The sequence below is a fragment of the Erinaceus europaeus genome, chromosome 5 (genome assembly GCF_950295315.1).
Source record: "Erinaceus europaeus chromosome 5, mEriEur2.1, whole genome shotgun sequence".
Classification (NCBI taxonomy): domain Eukaryota; kingdom Metazoa; phylum Chordata; class Mammalia; order Eulipotyphla; family Erinaceidae; genus Erinaceus; species Erinaceus europaeus.
In genome coordinates this window covers 128,343,357-128,366,972 of record NC_080166.1, presented here as the reverse complement: position 1 = coordinate 128,366,972, position 23,616 = coordinate 128,343,357, and the positions used below count along the sequence as shown (strand labels likewise).

Sequence of the window (23,616 nt, the reverse complement as noted above, 5' to 3'; positions counted from 1 at the left end):
GGGCCTGGAACCAGGATCCTTGAGCCAGTCCTTGCGCTTTGCGCATGTGTATTTAACTCACTGAGTTACCACCCGACCCCCATGACTGCTTTTTTTGGGGGGGACATTTGTTATTCTGTAATACTGAAAAGGTGGTTCTCTTTTCTTCCTTACAGATTAAAATAGAGTTGCCCACCCAGCTACACGAAAAGCATCACTTGTTGTTCACATTCTTCCATGTCAGCTGCGATAATTCAAACAAAGGAAGCACAAAGAAGAAGGATGTTGTTGAAACTCAAGGTTTGGAACCTCATCTTTCTTTTGATAGGCTTTCGTTTACACTTTAGATTCCTAAATTTTGTTTAAAAGCAGGTCTGTTACCCTTTCATGAAGGAGCCTCTGGATGACGTCAGTGAAGATAGCTTGCTTGGGTCGCACATGTGAACTTTTATAATATGGAGATTGGGTGGCGGGAACTGTGTGGAGTTGTACCCTCCTATCCTACGGTTTTGTTAATGTCTCCTTTCTTAAATAAATTTTTAAAAAAGATAATTTTAGAATTCTGATTCCAAAGAGATCAACATATATTGTAGACATGTTTTTCAGAGACCATGTTCAGGCCTTCTCAGGCAGTCTAGTAAGATCTGAGCTTTCATATACACACAGTGAATTTTTTTTTATTTTCAACAGTCGGCTACTCCTGGCTTCCTCTCCTGAAAGATGGAAGAGTGGTGACGAATGAGCAGCACGTTCCTGTCTCAGCTAATCTCCCAGCTGGCTACCTCGGCTACCAAGAGCTTGGAATGGGCAGGGTACAGGCCTCTGCAGTTGCTTTATAAACCCAAGGTCTTTGAGAAAAAAAAAATTCAGGTCAACTAGAACAATATCATGAAAAAGCACACCATATTCTTGCCATTCCTGGCACTGTGGTTCTAGTTGCTTATTTTCAAGTAAACACCAGTCCTTGTTGGGCAGCGCAGTTAATAGCTCTCACAGTCTGGAATTATAACTTGAGCATTTAATAAACACTGCGCTCCTGCTGGGAGATAGGGTGTTGGAGATACTGGGCAAGGCTAACTGTCCTTGCAAAGCAACCACACTCAAATAAAAGATGTGCTTTTAGGGTCTCTTGGAGGTTTTACAGGCTATTGGGAAGTTTCTTCTGACTTAGTGTGCACCTCTTCTCCACGTGGTGCTCCTTCCAGATATCTTACTGATTCATTAAAACCTGAGTCTTCTCAGATTCCCCCAACTGGTTTGCTAAGTTTTGTTCCTTCTAGCTATCTTTAAATTTTACTTATTTTTTAGCTTAAATGTTTATTTTATTTGATAGAACAGAGAGAACTTGACATAGAAAGGGAGAGAAAAACACCTGCAACACAACTTTACCACTTGTGAGGATTTTCCCTTGCAGGTGAGGACCAGGGACTTGAACCTGGGTCCTTATGCATGGTAATACATGCACTTAACCAGGTCCCTGCTATCTTAAGTTTTATAGACTTCACCTTAAAGCACAATTTGATATGGTCTGCTTAATTTTGTTTTGAATGATTTTTAATGTTACTCTGTATTTGAATAATGCTAAATTTGAAGCCCATTTGTAGGCAGATAGTTAAAATATTCCCATTAATGGTAATTCAGATGAACATCAGTTATAATTCCTAGTTCTGACATCTCTTTCATAATCCTGAACTCAGGGTTGGTTGAGCTGCAGCTAAAGAGAAAAGATCACTTTAAGCAAATCCAGCAAGAAAAGCATTGTATTTGGAGAAGAATAGGCAGACGGTTGTACTGATTGCATTCTTACCTGTGAGCCCGGAATGATTATTACTTCACTGAGATGCTTAGGCCTTTGACCCTCTCTTCTCTTCCCCCCACCACTAGTCATTACTCCCGTTGAGGATGGTGTCTAAAGCCATGATTACTAATCTGTTGGGATGTTTTCTCCCCTCACTATATTTTCAGCATTGTGGTCCAGAAATTAAATGGGTAGATGGAAGCAAGCCACTACTGAAAGTTTCAACTCATCTGGTTTCCACTGTGTATACTCAGGTTTGTGCCCTTCCCTTAGAATTGACAGCAAGTGCTCTATGAATGAATTTGCATGATTTCTCTGACCTCTCCTCCAAAAATGCTAATCTGGGCCAACAAAATACTGCACTGCTTTGCCATGTGCAAGACCCAGGTTCGAACCTGTCTTGTATGCAGTGATGTAGGTAAGTACTAAAATTATCACTTCTCAGCAACTCTGTTCTATCAGTGTATGATCTTTAAAATCTTTTCCGAAGGGCCAGCTAGATAGCTCACCTGGGATGGTGCCTGCTGTGCCTTGCATGCAAACCCAAGTTCAAGCCCTAGCCCCTCGGCACTGAGGAAGGCTGTAGTGCTGTGGTGTCTCTCCCTTCCTCCATTTTATTGTTTCTACCAGGGTTTTCACTAGGACTTTATGCCTGCATGATTCCACTGCTCCTGGTGGAGTATTTTTTGTTTGTTTTTGTTTATTTTCAGGTAGAAAGTAAGAGACAGAGAGGGAGAGAAAAAAATGAGAGACACGAAAGACCTGCTCTGCCACTTTGCCTGGTGCTCCCACGCGCTGTCCCAGGGCCTTGAACCTGGGTCCTTGGTGCATGGCAAGGTGTACTCTACCAACTGAGCTATCTTCAAGAGTGAAGCCCTAGCAGTGACAAAAAAAAATAATGATAGATTTATTCATTTATTTTGATGAGAAACAACAGAACATCACTAGGAAATGCAGTGCCAGGAATTGAACCTGGGCCTTCTACAAGCATTTTTTTTTTTTTTTTTTGCTCTACTAATGAGGCTCTCCTCTTTATTTTTTTATTTTTATTTTATTTTATTTTTACCTCCAAGGTTATTGCAGGGGTACGGTGCCTGCACTACGAATCCACTGCTCCTGGAGGCTATTTCTTCCCTTTTTGTAGCCCTTATTGTTTATCGTTGTTATTATTATTGTTGCTGCTGCTATTGTTGCTGTTGGATAGGACAGAGAGAAATCGAAAGAGGAGAGGAAGACAGGGGGAGAGAAAGACAGGCACCTGCAGACCTGCTTCACTGCTTGGGAAGTGACCCCCCTGCAGGTGGGGAGTGTGTGGGGGGGGCGAACCAGGATCCTTGCACCAGTCCTTGCACTTTGCTCCATGTATGCTTAGCCTGCTGTGTTACCACTCGGCTCCCTGATATTTTCATTTTTAAATGACCAGTTTTCGTTATCTAAACAAAACTTGATTGCTATAAGAAGCATACTTTTATAGCTAGGATATTTACATAGCTGATATACTAATATACTTTTTTTTGTTTTGTTTTTCTTCCAGGATCAGCATTTACATAATTTTTTCCAGTACTGTCAGAAAACTGAATCTGGAGCCCAAGCCTTGGGAAGTGAACTTGTAAAATACCTTAAGGTGTCAGGATTTTCTTAGTAACTTTACTCTCTAATGAGTTGGGATATGGTTGGGTTTTCCTTTTGGTGGTTAATTCTATCTTTCCTGTTAGAAACCTCACAATTACATTCTTCAGTGGTTTCATTTTGATAGTCTCTGTGAGATTTTAGATAGTGACAAGAAGAAGACAAGAAATAGTGCCAGTCCTGCCTTCGTCTTAGTGCCATGTTTGCTTTGTTCAGGTCAGACATGAAAGCACATCATTCCCCACTTAGAAACCGCTCCCATGCACAGGCCTTCCTGTTAGTTATTCTTGGGGGCCAGAATACCGTAATGAGAAACAGTGACTTGAGTCTTGCTGTGAAGTAGCTTGTATTTCACTGTATGAGCTAGTACAACCTTGCTGAATGCATGCTAGGTGGGTTAAAAAAAAACCCACCAGATATACTACACATAACCAGTCCTGGCTCTTGGAGGGAGTGAGATCAAGGTAAGGCTGATCTAGGGGTGTTTCATCCAGACTATGACTCCAGCGGTACATTTGAAAAAGTAGAGTAGCTAAAAGAGCAGTCCGGGTTTGGGGACCAAATACAGGAAATATGAGAAGTCAAAGAGAAGTTTATTTGATTTAAAAAGGGAAAAGGATTCTGAAATGACTACAGCACTCATCTGTTCTTCTGTAGAATTCTTCCGGATCCAAGTCTCAGTAGTCTAAATCAAGGCGTTTTCCCCCAGAGCTCTGGCTTATGGAGGTGTGGGGAATTGAACGTTGAACCTGGGACTTTGGAACCTCAGGCATAAGAATCTCACTATGCTGTCTATCCCCACACTAAAGTTTTTAATAGGTTGAATTCCTTTTTGGAATCTAGGGGGTGAATCTGTTTGATGTCCTTTTTTTAGGGCTTTTCTTTTTAAAGAATGCACTTTTTCAGTGACACTTGGCCCCTTCCTCCACCTCCAAGCCAACAGTGCTACATTTCTGATCATTCTTCTTTGATCACATCTGCCCAACTCTCCGTCCTCCTCCTTCCACTTTCAAGGACCCTAATATCATGCTCACTTTTATCTTTAATTTTCCTATCCTAAACACAGCTGATTGACACAAAAGTAGTCATAGATGCTGTGGACTGGAAGATGAACATTTTTGTCCCCTCTGTGGCCCACCCCTGCCTCCATTTATTTTGGATGAATGCTGTGCTAAGAGTTGGTCCACTTTGAAAAGATAACACGTGTCCTGGATTCCGTGTCTGCAGAGCCTGCACGCGATGGAAGGCCATGTAATGATCGCCTTCTTGCCCACCATCCTGAACCAGCTGTTCCGAGTCCTCACCAGAGCCACCCAGGAGGAAGTTGCCGTCAACGTAACACGGTAAGAGAGGAGGACAGGTGGATACTTTGACCCCGCTCAGTCTGTCCATACCTGGAGCTCTGTCATACATATCTGAGAAGCCAGTATGTGTCAAACATTATACGTAAGATGATTTTTTTTTGTGGTCCGCTACGCAGGGACCCCATCAAATCCCTTGTTTCCGACAGTGCCGATAGCATCCTCATTGTTCTGCAGCTACTGTGATAATGATGAAATGTTTCCATTTTCATACTACTATTCATTGCTTTATTCATTCCTGTGGTGTGTAGGGTCATTATTCATGTGGTTGCCCAGTGTCACGAGGAAGGATTGGAGAGCCACTTGAGGTCATATGTGAAGGTATGTAAAACACACTATCCCGATCATTTAAATCTGTGGCTCTCCAGTTTTCCTTCTAAGGTTATTTTTAGTTTGGCATTTACTTGGGGATGGAATCTTATCCTTCTGCTCTCTTTTCTGTACTTCATAGCCAGTGTTTGCACCTGAACCAGAGGAAATATAAGGAGGGATAGCATTCATTCATTCATTCATTCATTCATTCATTCACTCACTCACTTAGCCTCATTCTTTTGATAGTTCTGTCAGCAGATCTTACAGATAATGTGACTCAAAGAACATGGAATTTTAAAGAAATTCAAGCAGCTTTTTAAAAAAAATTATTATTATTATTATTATTATTATATTTATTTATTGGATACAAACAGCCAGAAATCGAGAGGAAGGGGGGAGATAGGGAGAGAGACAGACATCTGCTTCACCACTTGTGAAGCTTCCCAGCAGGTGGGGACTGGAGGCTTGAACCTGGGTCCTGGCACATTGTAATATGTGCACTCAACCAGATGTGCCACCACCTGGCCCCTTGAGCTGCTTTTGACTAAGCCTCTGACGTAGCATTTGTCTTCATTTTTTTTTTTTAATCTGAAATTCCCAGTGAAACTGCTTCTCACAAGATAGGATATTTAGCTCTGTCCACCATCAAACTGAATGACTGACTCTGTGAGACAGCAATAAATGCCATTAGAAAAACAGCAATGTTGTTCATATAGACTTTTAAGTCTACTTCATGGCAGTTACTATTCTGAAGTCTCGCCCATTTTGTTTATTACAGTATAGCGGTGTGTTTATTTTTTAAACAAAGTTTGAGTTCCTTTTTTCTTTTAATTTTATTAGTGATTTAATGTTGATTTACAAAAATATGAGATAATGGGTATAATTGCACACCATTCCCACCACCAGAGTTCTGTGTCCTCACTCCCTCCTTTGGAAACTGTAGTAGTTCTCCCAAGCTCACAGATGTGGCTTGACTTATTTCTATAACTATATATATTTGCCCATTTTTCTTCTATGGCCTCACCTTCTCTTTCTTTCTTCACCTACACCTATTGCTACTTCCAGTAGTACTTTCAATACTTTTTACTTTTATAGTACTTCCAATACTTTTTACCTCTTCTCTGTGAGTCTTGATGAAATTGGAGTTCAGAGCTCTCTGGTCATCTTCCCCTAGTATTTCTCCTCCTCTGGGGGTATGGACAAAAATTCTTTATGGGGTGCAGAAGGTGGGAGTTCTGGCTTCTATAATTGTGTCTCCGCTGAACATGGGCATTGGAGGGTCAATCCATATCCCAGCCTGTTTCTACCTTTCCCTAGTGGGGTAGGACTTTGGAGAGGGGATGTTCTAAGACACATTGGTGAGGTCATCTGTCCAGGGAAGTCAGGATGGAATTATGGTAGCATCTGCAACTTGGTGGCTGAAAAGGCAGTGATATATAAAGCAGGACAAAATGTTCAATAAACGGGAATCAAAAAGTAGGACTAGAGCAGATGAGAGTAGGAACCTTGGTGTGGAAAGAAGTGAGAAGTCTATTTTAGATATGTTCCTAGGGGTTCATGACTTTAGTAGTTTTTGTTTGAGCTTGATAGCTAACATGGAGGTGGACTAAGTATTGTATGGGAAGATGGTGTCAGAGTTGAGGAAAGGGCTAGAAAGCTGGATAAGGGCAGAAAGTAACTCCCAAATTTGAAGAAAGTATATAAATACTATTAACTGTTTATTGATTTGACCTAAGGCCCATATATACTCCTATTTAGCACAGGAGCCTGTGAAACCTCTGAGTCCCTTTCAGTCTGAGCTCACAGCCCATGGTTACAGCTAGAAACATTCTAGGCTACACTCAGTTCAGGACTAGTCTTCCTCAAGTGGCAGAGTAGGATGACCCAGCCTCCCTTCAGAGAGTAGGACAGCCCCTACCCCTGCTACTTGATCGTGAGGGAAAGGTCCTGGAGAGACCCCCCAAGAGATCTAATTATGACATTCCTGATGGAAGTGACCAGTGATGGTGGAGAGTGGGTTCTATTAGAGGTCTAGGCCCATTGTTTCTATGTGGGAATCCAAGGATTCCCTTACTAGGGCCCCAGATGGTAGGATGGCCTATTACTGAAAATTTGAGTTCTGGAGGTATCAGCTAATCACTGTCATGGAACACATTGAAGTCTTAGGGAGGTGGACCACTAGCCTGTGCTAGGTGATACACATCTTCTGCTGGGTTCCCTGACCACATCCCGGGACCCCTCTTTATGTTACATGGCAACCAGCCTTCTCACCTATGTCCACACCTTCCTCTCCTGCCTGTATATTGTCCTCTGATGCTCCATGGTCTCTAGCCTGTCTTTTAGCCCAACCTGGAGAACCAATGCACTAATGTACCACTCCCTTTTCTTTAAAGTATGCTTATAAGGCTGAGCCATATGTTGCTTCTGAATATAAGACAGTGCATGAAGAACTGGCCAAGTCCATGACCACAATTCTCAAGCCTTCTGCTGACTTCCTCACCAGCAACAAACTACTTAAGGTATTGGGAGCAAGCAGAGGGGAGGGTAACCTTGTGTGACTCTGGGCTACAAGGATGAAGGGCATTTCAACCCCCCACTATGATTAATTTGCCCTTTTTCCTTTAAAGATAGTTGCCACCTCCAAAAAAGTGGTAACAGCTTTAGTTATTCAACTAAATAAATGCTGCTTAAACTTGTGCTTCACTAATGTTGTGAAGTATTTACTGCAGTCAGCTCTTCATGGGCTTTTTAAAGGCCACTAATTGAATCTTTCAGTGCCTCATTTTGCATTGTGGCCAGCTGGGTTTATTCACCCAGGTTCCTAGTAGGGAGCATATCCATATTGCTGCAGGTGTAAAAACAGGTGCATGCCTGCCTCCTGCCTCAAGTCAGAATAACTCTCCAAGAGGTCTAGGTATGGTTACGGTCACACCTGCTTCATGTCAGCAACTGTCAAAGTGTAAATGTTGTCCTTCTAACTCATTGTTTATTTGATTCTCATTCTCCCTCCCCCTCCCCACCTTTTTTTCTTTCAGTACTCCTGGTTCTTCTTTGATGTTCTGATAAAATCCATGGCTCAGCATCTGATAGAGAACTCTAAAGTTAAGGTATGTCTAAAGTTAAGGTATTTTAAGTTAAGGTAGTTAACTCTAAAGTTAAGGTATGTCACTTTTTAACTAGGATTCTGCAAGTTGTTTTTTTTTATTTCTTTACTGGGGAATTAATGATTTACAGTTGACAGCAAAACACAATAGTTTGTACATGCATAACATCTCCCAGTTTTCCACATAACAGTTCAACCCATACTAGGTCCTCCTCTGCCATTATTTTGCAGGACCTTATCTCCAACAGTTCTTAAGGGAGAGTGTCTCTCACATATTTGTGGGACCGTTTATTCATGTCTTGTGGGTGCCAGTTACTGTACTGTTCTAAATGTGTCTCAGGTAATAAAACCAGCTGAGAGAAGGATCAGCCTTGCCTCTCATTTTATCAATGATAAAATTACTGTACTGATCTAAATGCGTCTCAGTTACTGTACTGTTCTAAATGCTTCTCAGATAATAAAACCAGCTGAGAGAAGGATCAGCCTTGCCTCTCATTTTATCAGTGAGGAACTAAGGTCAGTGTGTGTGAGTTCCTGACTGAAGGTCACAGCGCTAGTGGATGGAAGAAGCGAGGCTTCTGGACCAGTTTGCCTCAAGTTCACCCTTTTGAAGCACTGTGTTATTAATGCCAAAAAAATTAACAAGCCTAAATATCTTACCTTTAAGTCTGTTGAAATGGGAATAGTAGCTTTTACATTTATTTAAAATGTAACCACTTGGTGTCCTTTTTAAATTTATTTATTTATGAGAGAGGGGAGAGAACATGCAATGCCAGAGGTCAGACTTAGGACCTCATGTTTGAGAGTCCAAGGCTGTATCTACGGTGCCACCTCCTGGACTAATGCCCATTGCAGTGTGACTGGAAGTCACTGGATGTCTGCGGCTCGGTGTAGCCACAGTTTTATAAAATCCCAGTGCAAGAAGCTCATGGTGGGACCCTGTCACAGCTCCTTTTGAATCTAGAGTCCTGGGGTTGCTATTAGACTGTGAATTCTCCCCACATTGTAGCTGTACAGAGAGGGTTCTAGAAAAGTCTGCTGAAGAGTGGGAGATGCTGGTACAGGGTGCAGTGGTCAGGATGGTGTCCAGCAGTCTCTCCAGTGAATAAGAGAAGAAGGAAGGAGCCACAATGAAGCAGGGTCAAGTGTGGGCCCCTCATCCAAAGGCCTGGACCCACAGAGGAAAGCTGGGAAGGACTGCTGGCTTCTGCCAAGCATTTCAGAGCCTAAAGCTGGACTTCCCTCCCACAGAGAAGTGCTGGTGTCTAACCAGGTGGTTTCCCTTTCTCTCCCCCCTCTTTTTAAGTCCAGTTTTATTACACAGGAGGATGCCAGATGGAGGGAGGCCCTGCCTTCCACAGAGTAACACACCATCAAAAGCATGCCACAACTGCCTGCCAAGAAAAGATGTAACAGATTGTCTGTTTGCCCATGTGGAGCTGAGTGTGCTTGCACACACATGCACCATGCAGACATGCACAGACATGCACATGTGTGCACTGCATTGAATGTATTACCTTTGTTAGAATTCCCCTGCCACATACAGGATAGACTTTAGACCTGTCTTGGTTTGTTGGGGCTGCCATAGTAAGTCTTATATACTAGGGGCTTAAACAACAGAGATTTCTTTCCTTGTAGACCTGGAGACCAGAAGCCTGAGACCAAGGTGCTGGCAGGGCCGGTTTCTTCTGAGGCCTTGCTCTCCTAGGCTCATAGATGACTGTCTTCACCCTCAGTGTTTACATGGCCTTCCCTTTGTGCATTTCTGTGTCCTAGTCTCTTCTTATAAGGACTCTAGCCTCCTTTATGACCCCACTTTAATTTAATTACCTTCCAGGGCCCTTTTGCCAAATACACTCACATGTGAGTTAATTCTGAAGTTAGAATTCAAGACAAATTTTGAGAGGACACAGTTCAGCCCAAAACAAGGCCCTGCTAAATTTTTCAGTATTTCTCAGTCTAGATAACTTCAGCAAACTTGTGAATTATCTGTATGTAAAATAAGTGATCGTGCAGAAAGAATTCACGGAGCCCTTGTCAGGTACCAGGCTATTGCCTCATAGACCTCAAGTGGGAACATACAAGTAGACCACGAGAATGATGGCCAGAGTCAGCGAACACTTATGAACCACTCGTAAGAAGGCTACTTCAGCTTCCGCATCAGTGCCATCTTTCCAAGAAACGAGGTAGAAAAGGAGCTTAGTGTCTGTGTTCTTTTCTCAAGATGCCAGGTGCAATCACAGAACTTTAGGGATGATAGGGACCTGAAAGTTACCTCCTTATCAGACTCTTTCCTCATGTCACAACAGTAGAGACAGGAGTATAAACCTGTGGAGTGACCTGTGTGTGGTCACAGGACAGAGCAGAGCCATGAATCACACCAGAGTCAGAATCAAGCCTTCCCACATAGCCCCACCTGTCCAGCCATATCACCTTGTTCTCTAAATACCACTGAACAAATGTCTTGTCTTGAGACCATTACACAACCCATTCATATATTATGTGCACAAACTTTCCTGTTAATTACATCTTGATCTTCAAAGTCCAGAGAGTTTTTGGATGTAGCTTATTTTAACATTGTTATTTAGCTTTAAAAGAAGCACTGGCAACCAAAAGGAGAAAGCTTTAACCATAATATAATTTACTATAAAAAGAGATTCAAAACACTGGCTTCCCACTTTGGAGAGTGGGTGTTTAACATTCCCAGCGTGCCCCCATCTGCTTTCTGCTGCTGTGTCACCGCGGGTACCGTGCCTCTCTTTCCCCAGTCACAACCAAATTCTGTTTTCATCTCTTCAGGCTGATTATTATTAACATAGCCCATTATCTTTATAACCCTAACCTTGGTGAGTCTTTCTTCAAGTGTCTTGGCCGGACACATGACTTGTCTTATAGGGACACCTGGGCCATGTAAGAGCCAGATACTGCTTTCCATGTGGCTAGAAGCATCCTTCCCAGCACCTTGGCATTGCTCAGCTGTGGGCTGCAGAGTCCGTGTTTAACTGAGACCTTGACTATACACTTTTGGTCTGATGTGCCATTATATGATATGGGAGGATACATTTTCACAGTTAGGCTGCCTTCTGATGCTCCACTCTGACTGAAGATGGAGATATCCACATGTGTCTGCCTTCCTGCCATCGGCCAGTAAACTGCACTCTGTGACATTTGCTGGGGAGGGCTGTGAATCAGCCTTTCTTTGAACCAGCATCGAAAATAAGCACTTTCCATACTGCCACAGGTGGTCCTGGAAAGTTTGGATTGATTATATATGATGGTGCCAGACCATAGTGCTCCACAGGTGACATGAGCTTGGAACTTGCACTAATTGCTTTTTGAGGAAAATATAGAACAGACCTCTTTGAGTTCTCCTGAAGAGTCTTCCTTCCTACCCCCTTCCTCTGCAGTCAACATTTTATAGGTGTTTCTTTTCTATCATTTATACTTAGCAGCTATAATTTCAGCAGCCTCAATTTGAGTCTCCTGTCCTCCCACATTGAACCAAAGAGATTTCTGGCATTCCACAGGTGTTCTCCAAGGAAATTGGAAAAGCTGGCATCAGAGAGGGCAAATATATACCTTTTAAGTATTACTTGTGTAGCCTTCTATTATTTCCTTACCTAATTAAGACAGGAAAGTGCTTTTGCTTGAAAAGTAGATGAAAGATGGCATGGTCAATGCTGTGAATCAGCTGTCTCTACCTCCTCAAAAGCAAACTTGTGAACACTATCACACAGGAGGCCAAACTGTTAGTGCCCACACTCGAGCCACAAGTGCGTGCTGTGAGCAGTTGTTTGCTGTGTGCAGAGCACAGAGAAGAAATGCACATGGTATCAAGGGTGTCCCCACAACCTTGAAGCTGATGCAGTCCTGGGAGAAAGGTGGCATTCAGGTGGAGACAGAGCAGAGTGCAAAAAGTAGGAGTTTGGGAGGTGGTGCAGTGGATAAAGCATTGAACTCTAAAGCATGAGGTACTGAGTTCAATCCCTGGCAGCACATGTACCAGAGTGATGTCTGGTTCTTTCTCTCTTCCTATCTTTTCCATTAATAAATATTTTTTAAAGGAGTGCAAAAAGGGCTGGAAGGTGAGAACATGTGTGTTTCAAAATGATTGGAAGACTAGGTGTTAGTACACATACTACAGTGTACAAAGACCTGGATTCAAGCCCCAGTCCCCACCTGCAGGCATAAAGCTTCATGAGTGGTGAGGCAATTGTCTATTCAATAAATCAATTTCTGTCTGTCTATCCAATAAGTTAATTATATACTTTTAAGTTTTATTTTTATTTATTGAATAGGGACCGTTGGAAATCAGGAAGGACGGGGGTGATAGGGAGAGAGACAGAGAGACACCAGCAGCCCTCCTTCATCACTCAAAAAGCTTTCCCCCTGCAGGTGGGGACTGGGGACTCAAACGCGGATCCTTGCACACTGTAACATGCACTCAACCAGATGTGCCACCACCCGGCCCCAATTAAATACTTTAAAATATTTAAATTTTTTAGAAATAAGCTCAAAATGTTTGTAGGTCATTGTGAAGGAGATAGAACTGGACCTAGAAGGATGCCTCATGTAGAGGTGAGAGTGGGCGTCAGTGAGAGGACGGGGCTCGTGCCCAGCTGACTCGCTCTATAGCAGAGATCAGACTGGGAGTGGGCTGTCAAGAGTAAAAAACGAGATTAGCTAAATCCTCATAAGCTGGAGAGCTTTGCCCTGACTGGCAGAGGCCTCCATCTGGGCTCTGAGAGATCATCTCACGGTACTTGCAGGGTCGAAAGAGGAATAAACATGGAGAGGCTAGAAAGAAGACTGGACTTTTGTGGAGGAAAAGAACAAGAAGGCAGGAGAAAAAGTTCTAGAATAAATAGAAGCAGGGGAGAGGAAGGAAGCTCAGGACGGTGGGAAGTGCCCTCAGCAAGTGTGTTTAACTCACCCACTGCTTTTGTCAGGTTACTGTTTGCTAAGCCAGAAAAATGAAGTGTATTAGCTAGTAGTATTTATCTTGTCTCACCGAGCAGTAAAACAGCCTATAGAATTGAGGTCTCTAAGGCACACGAGACGATGGAGAATAGAGTGGCTATTTGAGACTCTCTGAAGTCCTTATACATGAAGCAGCAATAGGCTTGTCAGAGCTCAGGCATGTGATGAGTGTAGGATGTGGTGTAGCCCAGCACAGGGTTCTTTACTGAAAGACTCAGTGGAGGGAAAGCCCACTCATCAGCAGGCTCAGGTGGCAGGAACTGAGCAGCCAGAAGGATGCCACCAGCATGTCAGGCTCCAGCAGGGTCAGAGGCACGGGGCCCAGCAGATCAGCCGGAGGTGGCAGGTCCAGTGTGAGTGCCACTTCCAGCCCGGCTCTTGTCAGGAGCAGATGGTGGCCCTGGGGACACTACAGCAGCATAGGGAAGAACGCCCTCAAAGGATGTGACCAGGCATTGGGGTTTTGGGGGGGCTTGCCTCCAGGTTTATTGTTAGGAATCCACTACAAATCCACCGCTCCTGGAGGCTATTTTTTTCCCCTTTTGTTGCCCTTGTTCATCGTTGTTATTGTTATTGCTGTCGTTGAATAGGACAGAGAAATGGAGAAAGGATGAGAAGACAGAATGGGAGAGAAAGACAGACACCTGCAGACCTGCTTCACCTCTTGTGAAGCGACCTCCCTGCAGGTGGGGAGCTGGTTGCTCTAACCAGGATCCTTACGCCGGTTCTTGGCTTTATGCCATATGAGGCATTGGGTTTTGTTTGGCTGAGAACTCTTAGCATCCTCTGCTGTGCTAGAGTTTATAGATACCCCCCCCCCGCCCCGCACGCACAACTTCAGCCCTATTCCTGGATAACTTTTCCATTTCAAGTTTATAATCTCCATAAAAGCATGTAGTGACCTTGGTCTTTATGACTGTTAGATGAGTGCCTTCTGTCATTGTTTCATGGTGAAGTCACGACTCTACACAGGAGCTATTTGTCGCTACAGGTAAAACTTTTTAAAACTCCCAGCTGGCGGCCAGGCAGTGGCATACTGGGTTAAATGCACATAGTAGGAAGCACAAGGACATGAGCAAGTATCACAGTTCGAGTCCCTGGCTCCCCACCTGCAGGGGGGTCGCTTCACAAGCAATGAAACAGGTCTGCAGTTGTCTTTCTCCCTTCTCAATGTCTCTGTCCTGCCCAATGAAAATGAAAACTAGCCTCCAGGAGCAGTGGATTTGTAGGCCAGTACGGAGCCCCAGCAGTAAGCCTGGTTGCAGATAAATACAACTCGCAGCTTCACCTGCTAATACCTGAGTAGCATTGTTGGTTGGCTGGCATGTTAATTATCTGCCATTCTTCACATTTAAAAAAATTTTTTTTTTAATATTTATTTTATTTATTTATTCCCTTTTGTTGCCCTTGTTGTTTTATTGTTGTAGTTATTATTGTTGTTGTCGTTGTTGGATAGGACAGAGAGAAATGGAGAGAGGAGGGGAAGGCAGAGAGGGGGAGAGAAAGATAGACACCTGCAGACCTGCTTCACCACCTGTGAAGCGACTCCCCTGCAGGTGGGGAGCCGGGGTTCGAACCAGGATCCTTATGCCGGTCCTTGTGCTTTGCGCCACCTGCGCTTAACCCGCTGCGCTACAGCCTGACTCCCTCCCTTTAAAAAGATTTTTAAAAATAATTTTATTTAATCAGAGAGTTGCTCAGCCCTAGCTTATGTTGGTACTGGGTATTGAACCTAGAACCTAGAAGCTTTGGTGCCTCCAGCATGAACGTCTTTTTTGCATAACTATTAGGTAAGGAGAAAGACACCTGCAGCTCTGATTCACCACTTGTGAAGCTCTTCCCCTACAGGTGGGGACCAGGGGCTTGAACCTAGGTCCTTGCTTACTGTAATGTGTGCGCTTAACCAGGTGAGCTACCACCTGTCCCCAATAAAAACTTTTGTAGAAGTGTTAATACTGAAATAAAATCTTCCCTTGCCCCTAACACCCACCTCCAAGTTATCAGCATGCTGCATGTCTTTTACTTTCTATATCTACACTCACACCTTCTGCTAGAGTACTTTAAAAGTAATGCTCAATTATTTATCAGTAAATGTGCCATCATTAATAGTCTTTAAAAGAGAGGTGAACACCACCCCATTATGATACTCAGTGAAGTTGGCTATCTTTATTACCATTTCACACTCAACTGCATTCTGCCTCTCCCTGGTGCCTCAAAATGTCTTTTTACTCTTGGATTGCCTGAATCAGGCTCTAAACATAGTCCACACATTACATTGTGCTGCTGTGTCTCTCAGGTTTCTGTGATTCTCAAACTCTTCTCTGCTTTTGCTTGTTCATTAGTGCAACGGGCTTACTGAAGAAAGTGGGCCATTTGTGTGTTAGAATGCCCTGCGTTCTAGATTTGACCATTTTCATCTATTATATGACACGGTTCTCTCTACTGTGTTTTCTGTAATATTTGGTGATATTTGGAGGCTCAGTTCCATTCTGGCTTCATTTGCTTTCTGTCCGGGATACTTCATAGCAGGTATTTCTGCGTCATGTCATCAGGTTCCCAGTGTATGGTTGTCTCGCTCAGCATAGTGCCCACACCATCTGTCCATAATAGAGTCCCCAGCTGCTGTGTATTACTGTAGCAACCATTTTGACTCAGCCCCATTCTAAAGGCCATTGGCAATTATTTGGACACTACTTCTCAGGACAAAACATCTTGGGCAACTAGAAGTCATTCATTCCTACCAGTTACAGTTGGCCTTTTCTGAGGGTCCTGGAAACTGGTCACCAGTTGTGTGTCCTTGGCCATACAACTATTTAATAAAAATTCAAACGCAGAAGTGCCACCACTCCAAGGTCTGTGCTCTTTCTGCTCTGTGACTCAGTACTACCACCTCCCATGCTTCCAATATAGGGAATGACTTTCTTAGGGCTTGAACTGAGAAGGGCACTGAATTAGATACACTGTGAATGAGGGTGGGAGTAGATAGCATAATGGCTATGCAAACAGACTCTCATGCCTGAGGCTCCAAAGTCCCAGGTTCAGGCCCCCACACTACCATAAGCCAGACTGAGCAATGCTCTGGTATTTAGAAGAAGAAAAAAAGAATGATGCTTCATGCACTTGATTCTAACAGCCATAGCAGGAGGGTATTTCTGGCCCCTTTTTAGAGAGAAGGAAGCTGAAGGGTAAAGACAGCCATCAGTGATTGCCAGCTGACTATTGATATTCCTCCTACCATCTCTCCTTTTTAGGGGAAGTCCTGATTTTACAGGGACATAAAGGCTGCCCAGCTATGAATGACACTTTGTGGTCTAAATTATGTTGAGAGAGAAGTGACAAGACTAGATTCTAAGAGCAATGCCAAGTGCCCCTTGCAGCCAGTCCAACATAGAGAATCTCCACATTTTTATAAACATCTCCAAGGTGGTCCTTACTATTCAGCAGCTTGAAGTCTCAGGTCTAATATGCAGCACTTACTTGAGCCACTAGAACCCATGCTCAGTTCTTAGAAAAGGGTGACTCATCTTTCCTACTTAGAAATAAGGCTAGAACTCTGGATGTTTTAAATGGACTCAGGAGTGAGATGTTTTCTCACCAAAGGGTTGCAATTTAACAATGAACGTTTGCTTTGAATTCTCTTCAGTTATTACGAAACCAGAGATTTCCTGCATCCTATCATCACGCAGTGGAAACTGTGGTCAACATGCTGATGCCACACATCACTCAGAAGTTTCGAGATAACCCAGAGGCGTCTAAGAATGCAAATCACAGCCTAGCTGTGTTCATCAAGGTAGGAACCTCCAGACTGAGAGGCTGGGGCCTAAGTGACCACCATGTTCTTGTTAGCAGCAGCCAGCTCTGTGTTGTTCTGGAGAAATGCCTCACTAAGCAGTGCCAACACTGTGTGAACCTCAGTACAATCACACAAAGCTGGACAATCAGCCTACTACGCACCCGGAGTGGAGGTGGGGGGGTAGAGTCTGTTGGAGCCACCATTACGCATTTCAGCATTGACTGGATCGCTGAGCGATACGTGACTACGGAAAGCATTTTGTCAATGTTAGTGTGTGCTTCGTGAAGAATAAGCTTGTTAGTGCTGATCTGAAACCAGTTTTCAACAACAAAAAAAGTACTTACTGTTGTGGCTTGTTTCTTCCACAGAGATGCTTCACTTTCATGGACAGAGGCTTTGTCTTTAAGCAGATTAACAACTACATCAGCTGCTTTGCCCCTGGAGACCCAAAGGTAATGTGCTTATCACCTGCCTGCTATTCCCTAGCCCACATCCAGAACCCACCAGCTTCTCCTGGTTCATTATCAGAATTTCAGTTTTCAATCACAGAGGCACTTACTCCCATCTTGGAGATACAGAAGAGTCCTTTCTGCATTAATGTGTGTGATATTGAGGACACATCAGTTCCAAATGCCAAGTAGCCTATCTACTGGTTTTCTTATGAGCAAGTTTACTTCTCAACTGCACAACTGAAAGTTTGTGTGTGGCTAGTTGGCAGTTTATTCAACAAGATCAGAGAAGTAATGTGTCTCCTTTCTTGGGTAATTTTCTCTGTCTCTTCCTTCCCCCATGTCCTTGTTTAAGTTCTACCTCCCTCACGTTTTATTGTATTGGATCTGTGTCAATAATTATAAGATGCCTGGAATCCTTTATTGAAATAGGAGGATCATGAATTATAAATGCCCTGAAAGTCAGTGAAGGGCATTGCTTAATGAAATATGCTCCCATATTTTTCCCCCAAACAAATCCCTGCAGCTGTTCTGAGATCTCTCAAATAGCATAAAACATGTGTTACCAAGAGAGTCAAGAAGGAAAGACTGGATGTATTCTTTCTTACAGCTCCCCCCCCCCAGGAGGCTGTGTCAATTATCTGCAATGCAGTTTATAGCTCAACTTGTTTTCTTGCAGACCCTCTTTGAATACAAGTTTGAATTTCTCCGTGTAGTGTGCAATCATGAACATTATATTCCTTTGAACTTACCAATGCCATTCGGAAAAGGCAGGATTCAAAGATACCAAGGTAATTAATCTAATGCGTACCCTCATCTACTCTAAGTCTTTTTCATAAAGAGAACCACTTAACAAGAAAAGATAACTGATAGGGCTGGTGAAATAGCTCACTTGGGTAGTGCACTGCTTTGCCATGTACACAACCCTGATTCAAGGCTGGTCTCCACACACTGAAGGAACTTTCTGTGCTATGATCTCTTTTACTCTTGGGGGGAAAATGTGATTTAAAAATGACATTAAATTTTTCTTATTTCTGTTAATAAATTAATGTATTTTCTTGTTCAATTACTACTTTTACATATTGACAAAATTTTAGATGGAAAGTTACTTTTCAGCAACACACTACATAGATCATGCTGCTGTGAGTCTTTCATTGAAAAATTCTTTGCTTGATCAATAGAAACCCATCTTACTGATTGTAGTTTATTTTTTTATTTTGCATTTCCTTTTTTCTTATGAATTAGCATTTCTTTCACCATCTGTGGAGTCAAATGGCACTCCTGTAGGTAGGTGTGGAGAATAACGCTTGCTATCTTGCACTTTCCTCCTTCAAAGAAAAGGAATGCAAGTAATTTGCAGAGATCCTTCCATCTGCTACTCATTCAGCTGTTTCCCATAGATTCAGAGCAGTTTTCAACTCATGTTACATCTATGGGTTTGCCTTCACTGTAACTAAAAATGGTTTTAATATCCAGGGATAAATCTCATTCTGACTCCTGGAGTCATTAGGTCATTTAGAAGTGCGACACAATAAAAAGTTCCACTTCACTCCAGAAATGTATTATTCCTCCATTTTCATAGCCCTTGTCCACAGTGGTAACAGTCGCTCAAATCACAAGCAACATGGCTTCTCACATGCTTTTTCTGTCTGCCTGTTGAGTCTTTATTAACTGTTTTGTATTCTCCTCAAGTTTGAAGACTTGATTTCATAGAGAGTTCTTTGTCTCTGTTTGAGTTAAGTCAGATGAATCAGATTAGCCTGTCAGGCCTGTCAAATGTTAACTATGTATAGAGCCTTGTAAATGCTCAGGATAACTTATGCCAAAGGAGAGAATAAATGGAAGTCTATCGCCAAGCTATTTACAATACCTAAATCAGCTACCTCTGAGATCCAGGGAGAAACATAAAAAGGCATTCTTTTAGAGGCATAAATATCTTCTTCCAAACACATTTGGACTGTCCTTTTAAAGAGCAAGAAGGGGGATTGTGACCCTGGAGTTGTGATTCATACATTCAACAGATATTTACCCATCACTAAATATGTTTAGTATTAAGATGCCATCATGCGCAGGGGAAGAAGCTAGCACTATGTTTAAGTAAAAAGACTCATGCCTGAGGCTTCAAGGTCCCAAGTTCAATCCTAGAGCCACTATAAGCCAGATCAGAGAAAGACTGGGCAGGGGTAGGGGTGGGCCTGGGGGGTGACATTATGAACAAACAGATTATTTTACCTGTAGGAGAATGTTAGATGGAGACACATGCTAAGGAGAAAACAGTAATGGTAAATCAAGGAAGGAGGCTATGAGATGGGGTGGCATTTGAGATACAGTGACCAACAAAAGAACCACTGAGAAAGGAATGTTGGGGTGAGCATCTGAAGAAAGTGAAGAGTTGAGCATTCTGGGTCAATGGTGGAGCATTTAGTATCCTTCCCACCCAGTCCTGGCCCACTGTCTGGTCTCACTCCTCACTGCCCCCCAACACACACACACACACACACACACATTTCAGTTGTACCTTCTTGTTCTCAAACAGGTATGCCTCCACCATGTTTTCTCAACCACAAGTAACTTCCTCCTGGAGGGAGTGCTCCTCTTCCTCCCCAGTGGGGTCTCTCAGGTCCGTCAGTGTGAGGCCAGTCAGACCTCCTCCCCTTTCTCTGAGTGCCCCAATTGGAGTTCATTGCTCTCCACTGTGCCCTGCACCCCTCTCCACACTCTCCTTCACAACAGTTCCTGGCTCCCCTCTGCTTGGGGGCCAAGGCTCATTTCCTTTCACCTGTCAGGGTGCCGAGGGCAGTCTTGTGTGCTCCTGCCCCTCTTCTGCTCTGACCCAGGAAGGCCCAGTCTAGTTCATTTCCCAGCACAGGCTGAGAGTCGAGGGAAGCTCTTCAGGTGCCCTGCAGCTTCTCACCAGCTCGTAAAGCCTCAGGGTTTCCAAGGTGACAAGATAGGCAGCAGGTGGGCTAGGTTCACCTGCAGATAATATACCTGACAATACTGAAAGCAATACATTTTTTTTAGCATTCTCCTCTTCCTCTTCCTACTCACCTGCACTCTTTTACACATGTGCATGTGCACATACACATATGCATGCCTAGTTACACTCATAAATGATTCTCATATAGGCAGTTTATGTGACGCAAGTTGTGAACTACCCTTTGAATAAACGGCTTAAAATCATAAGCAGTGGACATAAACATTCTGTAAAGAATAATACTCTTTTCCTCCTTTTGGGGTTTCATAGAACTCAGGTCAATATTTAGGATAGTTTTAGAGATGATTATTTAATATGGAGCCAAAGAAATAGGAAAGGTCTGTAGATTTTTTTCTAGTAATGATTCATATGAAAGTCCAAATCCTGGCTGCAGCTCACTGAGAAGTAAGTCAGCTTTAGAGTGATGTGTAGCTGCTTAACTTAATCTGCCTCCACAGATTGCTTCCCTCTCTTTTTCAGATTTCAGTTTTTTCATTCAACTCGCTAGTTTGATTTGCTTTTAAAGGTGCAGGAGTGTTAACAGCATATTTTAAAGTTATGCATTATGTAAATTCTTCATTCAGTGGTAGCAGAACAAAAGTAGGCTATATATAACTTGTTCATTTTAAGACATTTGTTTTAGCAGACACAAATAGAGATTAATGAGCAGGAAATGGATAAATGAACTCTTAAAGAACATTCAAGAAACCACATTTCTTTAATCACCTATTTATAACCCACAGATAACTTACGTAGCACTGTGAATTAGTACAGTAATCTTTAAAATTTATTGTCAGTAATAAAATTATATTTGTAAATGTAACAGATGTTCTGTATTCTATAAACTGGATTCTTAAACTATTAATTAACTTAATTTCATAGGATAGAATGTGTTTCAAAATCAGAATACCAAGTAAATGTCTGCATTTAACTGTTGTCTTTATGAAGAGTTTGGTGGGTTCAGTGCTTAGGTAGCCAACCCTCTGTGTGTGAAGCCAAGTCTAGCGGTCTCCTGATGCACTGGCTGGCTGTGTGCAGAGGGTGGATTTGGTTCATGGTTTACTCAGAGCATGTCACAGTCCCTCTGACTAACGCAGTGTTTCAACTCGTTTCAGATCTCCAGCTTGACTACTCACTAACGGATGAGTTCTGCAGAAACCACTTCTTGGTGGGCCTGCTCCTGAGGGAGGTGGGCACTGCCCTGCAGGAGTTCAGGGAGGTCCGACTGATCGCCATCAGCGTGCTCAAGAACTTGTTGATAAAGCATTCTTTTGATGACAGATACACTTCCAGGGTGAGTGGTCCTCAGCGAAAGGAAATACAGGCTGGTAGATGCCCTGTGTTTTAAGTAACGTAAATAAAGTAATGAATTAGACAACTTGAAGTAGCAGCACAGAGATGTCTCTGTGCAAGGGGTTGGGCAGTGGCGCACTGGGTTAAGTGCACATAGTAGGAAGAGCAAGGACCTGCACAAGGATCCTGGTTCCCCATCTGCAGAGGGGAGGCTTCATAAGTGATGAAGCAGATCTGCAAGTATCTATTTTTTCTCTCCCTCTCTATCTCCCCTTTCTTTCTCAATTTCTCTCTGTCATGTCCAGTATAATGGCGGGGGGGCTCCAGAAGTAGTAGATTTGTAGTGCAGGCACCAAGTACCAGCGGTAACCCTGGAGGCAAAAAAGAAAAGAGATGTCTTTATGCAGTAAAAGCTAACAGTCTTGTAGGAAGAAACCCAAGACAGGAAATGACCCCAGTAGCAACAGTGTCTGCCCTTTGCTTCTCTGAGCCCTGGGATAACCTTGCAATGTGTGCCTTTGTTTCAGAGCCACCAAGCAAGGATTGCCACTCTCTACCTGCCTCTGTTTGGATTGCTGATTGAACATGTCCAGCGAATCAATGTGAGGGATGTCTCACCCTTCCCTGTGAACCCTGGCAGTGTACGTAAGCCTGCCAGTGTGCCACAAGCTGACTGGCTCAGACAACAGAAAGGTGTCCTCTCACATTCAGAAGCTGAAATCAAGGGCTGGTCCCTCCTGGAGACTCTGGGGGAAAAGTCTGTTCCAGGCCTCTCTCCTTGCCTCTGGTTGCTGCTCACAAGTGCCTTCTTCCACTTGTAGCCACATCACTCCAGTCTCTGATCTGCCTCTGCCTTCACTAAGCCTTCCAGTGCTGTGTCTGTGTCCAAGTCTCTGCTCATCTCCTTTTCTTAGAAGATTGCCAGTGACTGGATTCAGGCCTCACTCCCAGGCTTCATTGCACCTAACATCTGAATTTTGTCTGCACAGACAAATGAGATCATATTTCAAACTTCTGAGTAGGCATGAATTTGGGGAGCACTATTTCATCCAGTTCACATCTCACATGTAATCTACTCATGGTAAATTATAGTTCTGTCTCCAATAAGGTCGATCAACTCTTGTTAAGATTTACTCTTGTGAAGGGGTCAGACAGTGGCACACCCAGCTATTTGTACACATTACCATGTGGAAGGACTTGGGATTGAGTCCCCAGCTCCCCGCCTGCAGTAGGGAAGCTTCATGAGCAGTGAAGCAGGTCTGCAGGGGTTTCTCATTCTCTCTCCCTCTCTGTCTCCCCTCTCTTAATTTCTTTCTGTTCTATCCAGTAAAATAGATAGGGTGGGGGGAGGGAAGTATGGCCATGGGAGCCAGCGATAACCCCTGTTGGCAGGGGACAAAAAAATTGCTCTTGTTAAAAATTACTATCAAAGCCATGATTTATTGGTAATTCAATATGATTGTAAGACCTCAGGATTTTTGTATATTCAGCAAAGATTTGGAGGGAAAAGGTGTTTTCAAAAACGAGAACTAGTTCTCACCTGTGTGCTAGGGAAGCTCATTTGCTAGCCGGAGTTCTGAGAGGACTTGCAGTCTTGGAAAAGTCACCTCTTTGGGCTAATGTCTTTCTGGGTCTTTGAAATTAGGAAGTGAGGAGCTGGAGAGGAAGTCCCCCCAGCAGAATCGGGGCCTTACCATGTGTGTGGGCCTGTTTTGAGCCCTGCTACCACAGAACCAGGGGAAGCTCCAATACTGTAGTGTCTCCCTCTCCTTCTACCCAACCCTCTGTGTGTGTCTCTGCCTGAAACAGAAAGAATGAAAAGTCAACCCATCGGTGAAGGTCGGTCAAGTTACACGTATGCAAAACACTGTAGATAACTAGGTGTCAGAAAGACTGAGGTGAGGGACATGAGGTCTCTCCAAGAACTGGCTGCCTTAAACTA

General features: G+C 43.4%; 1 protein-coding gene across 17 annotated transcripts in view; it reads left to right on the top strand.

Moving 5' to 3' along the window:
• The window catches only part of DOCK9 (dedicator of cytokinesis 9), a 324,795-nt gene that overhangs the window by 231,863 nt on the left and 69,316 nt on the right, over nt 1-23,616 (top strand). For all 17 annotated transcript variants that reach the window (XM_060191793.1, XM_007521919.3, XM_060191796.1 and 14 more), the window contains exons 20-32: nt 156-279; nt 670-791; nt 1,945-2,031; nt 3,312-3,401; nt 4,634-4,749; nt 5,019-5,088; nt 7,473-7,598; nt 8,115-8,186; nt 16,806-16,952; nt 17,324-17,407; nt 18,084-18,195; nt 21,497-21,675; nt 22,202-22,315. In XM_060191793.1, coding sequence (XP_060047776.1) covers nt 156-279; nt 670-791; nt 1,945-2,031; nt 3,312-3,401; nt 4,634-4,749; nt 5,019-5,088; nt 7,473-7,598; nt 8,115-8,186; nt 16,806-16,952; nt 17,324-17,407; nt 18,084-18,195; nt 21,497-21,675; nt 22,202-22,315 — 1,443 coding nt within the window. The remainder of the gene's footprint in view (nt 1-155; nt 280-669; nt 792-1,944; nt 2,032-3,311; nt 3,402-4,633; nt 4,750-5,018; nt 5,089-7,472; nt 7,599-8,114; nt 8,187-16,805; nt 16,953-17,323; nt 17,408-18,083; nt 18,196-21,496; nt 21,676-22,201; nt 22,316-23,616) is intronic.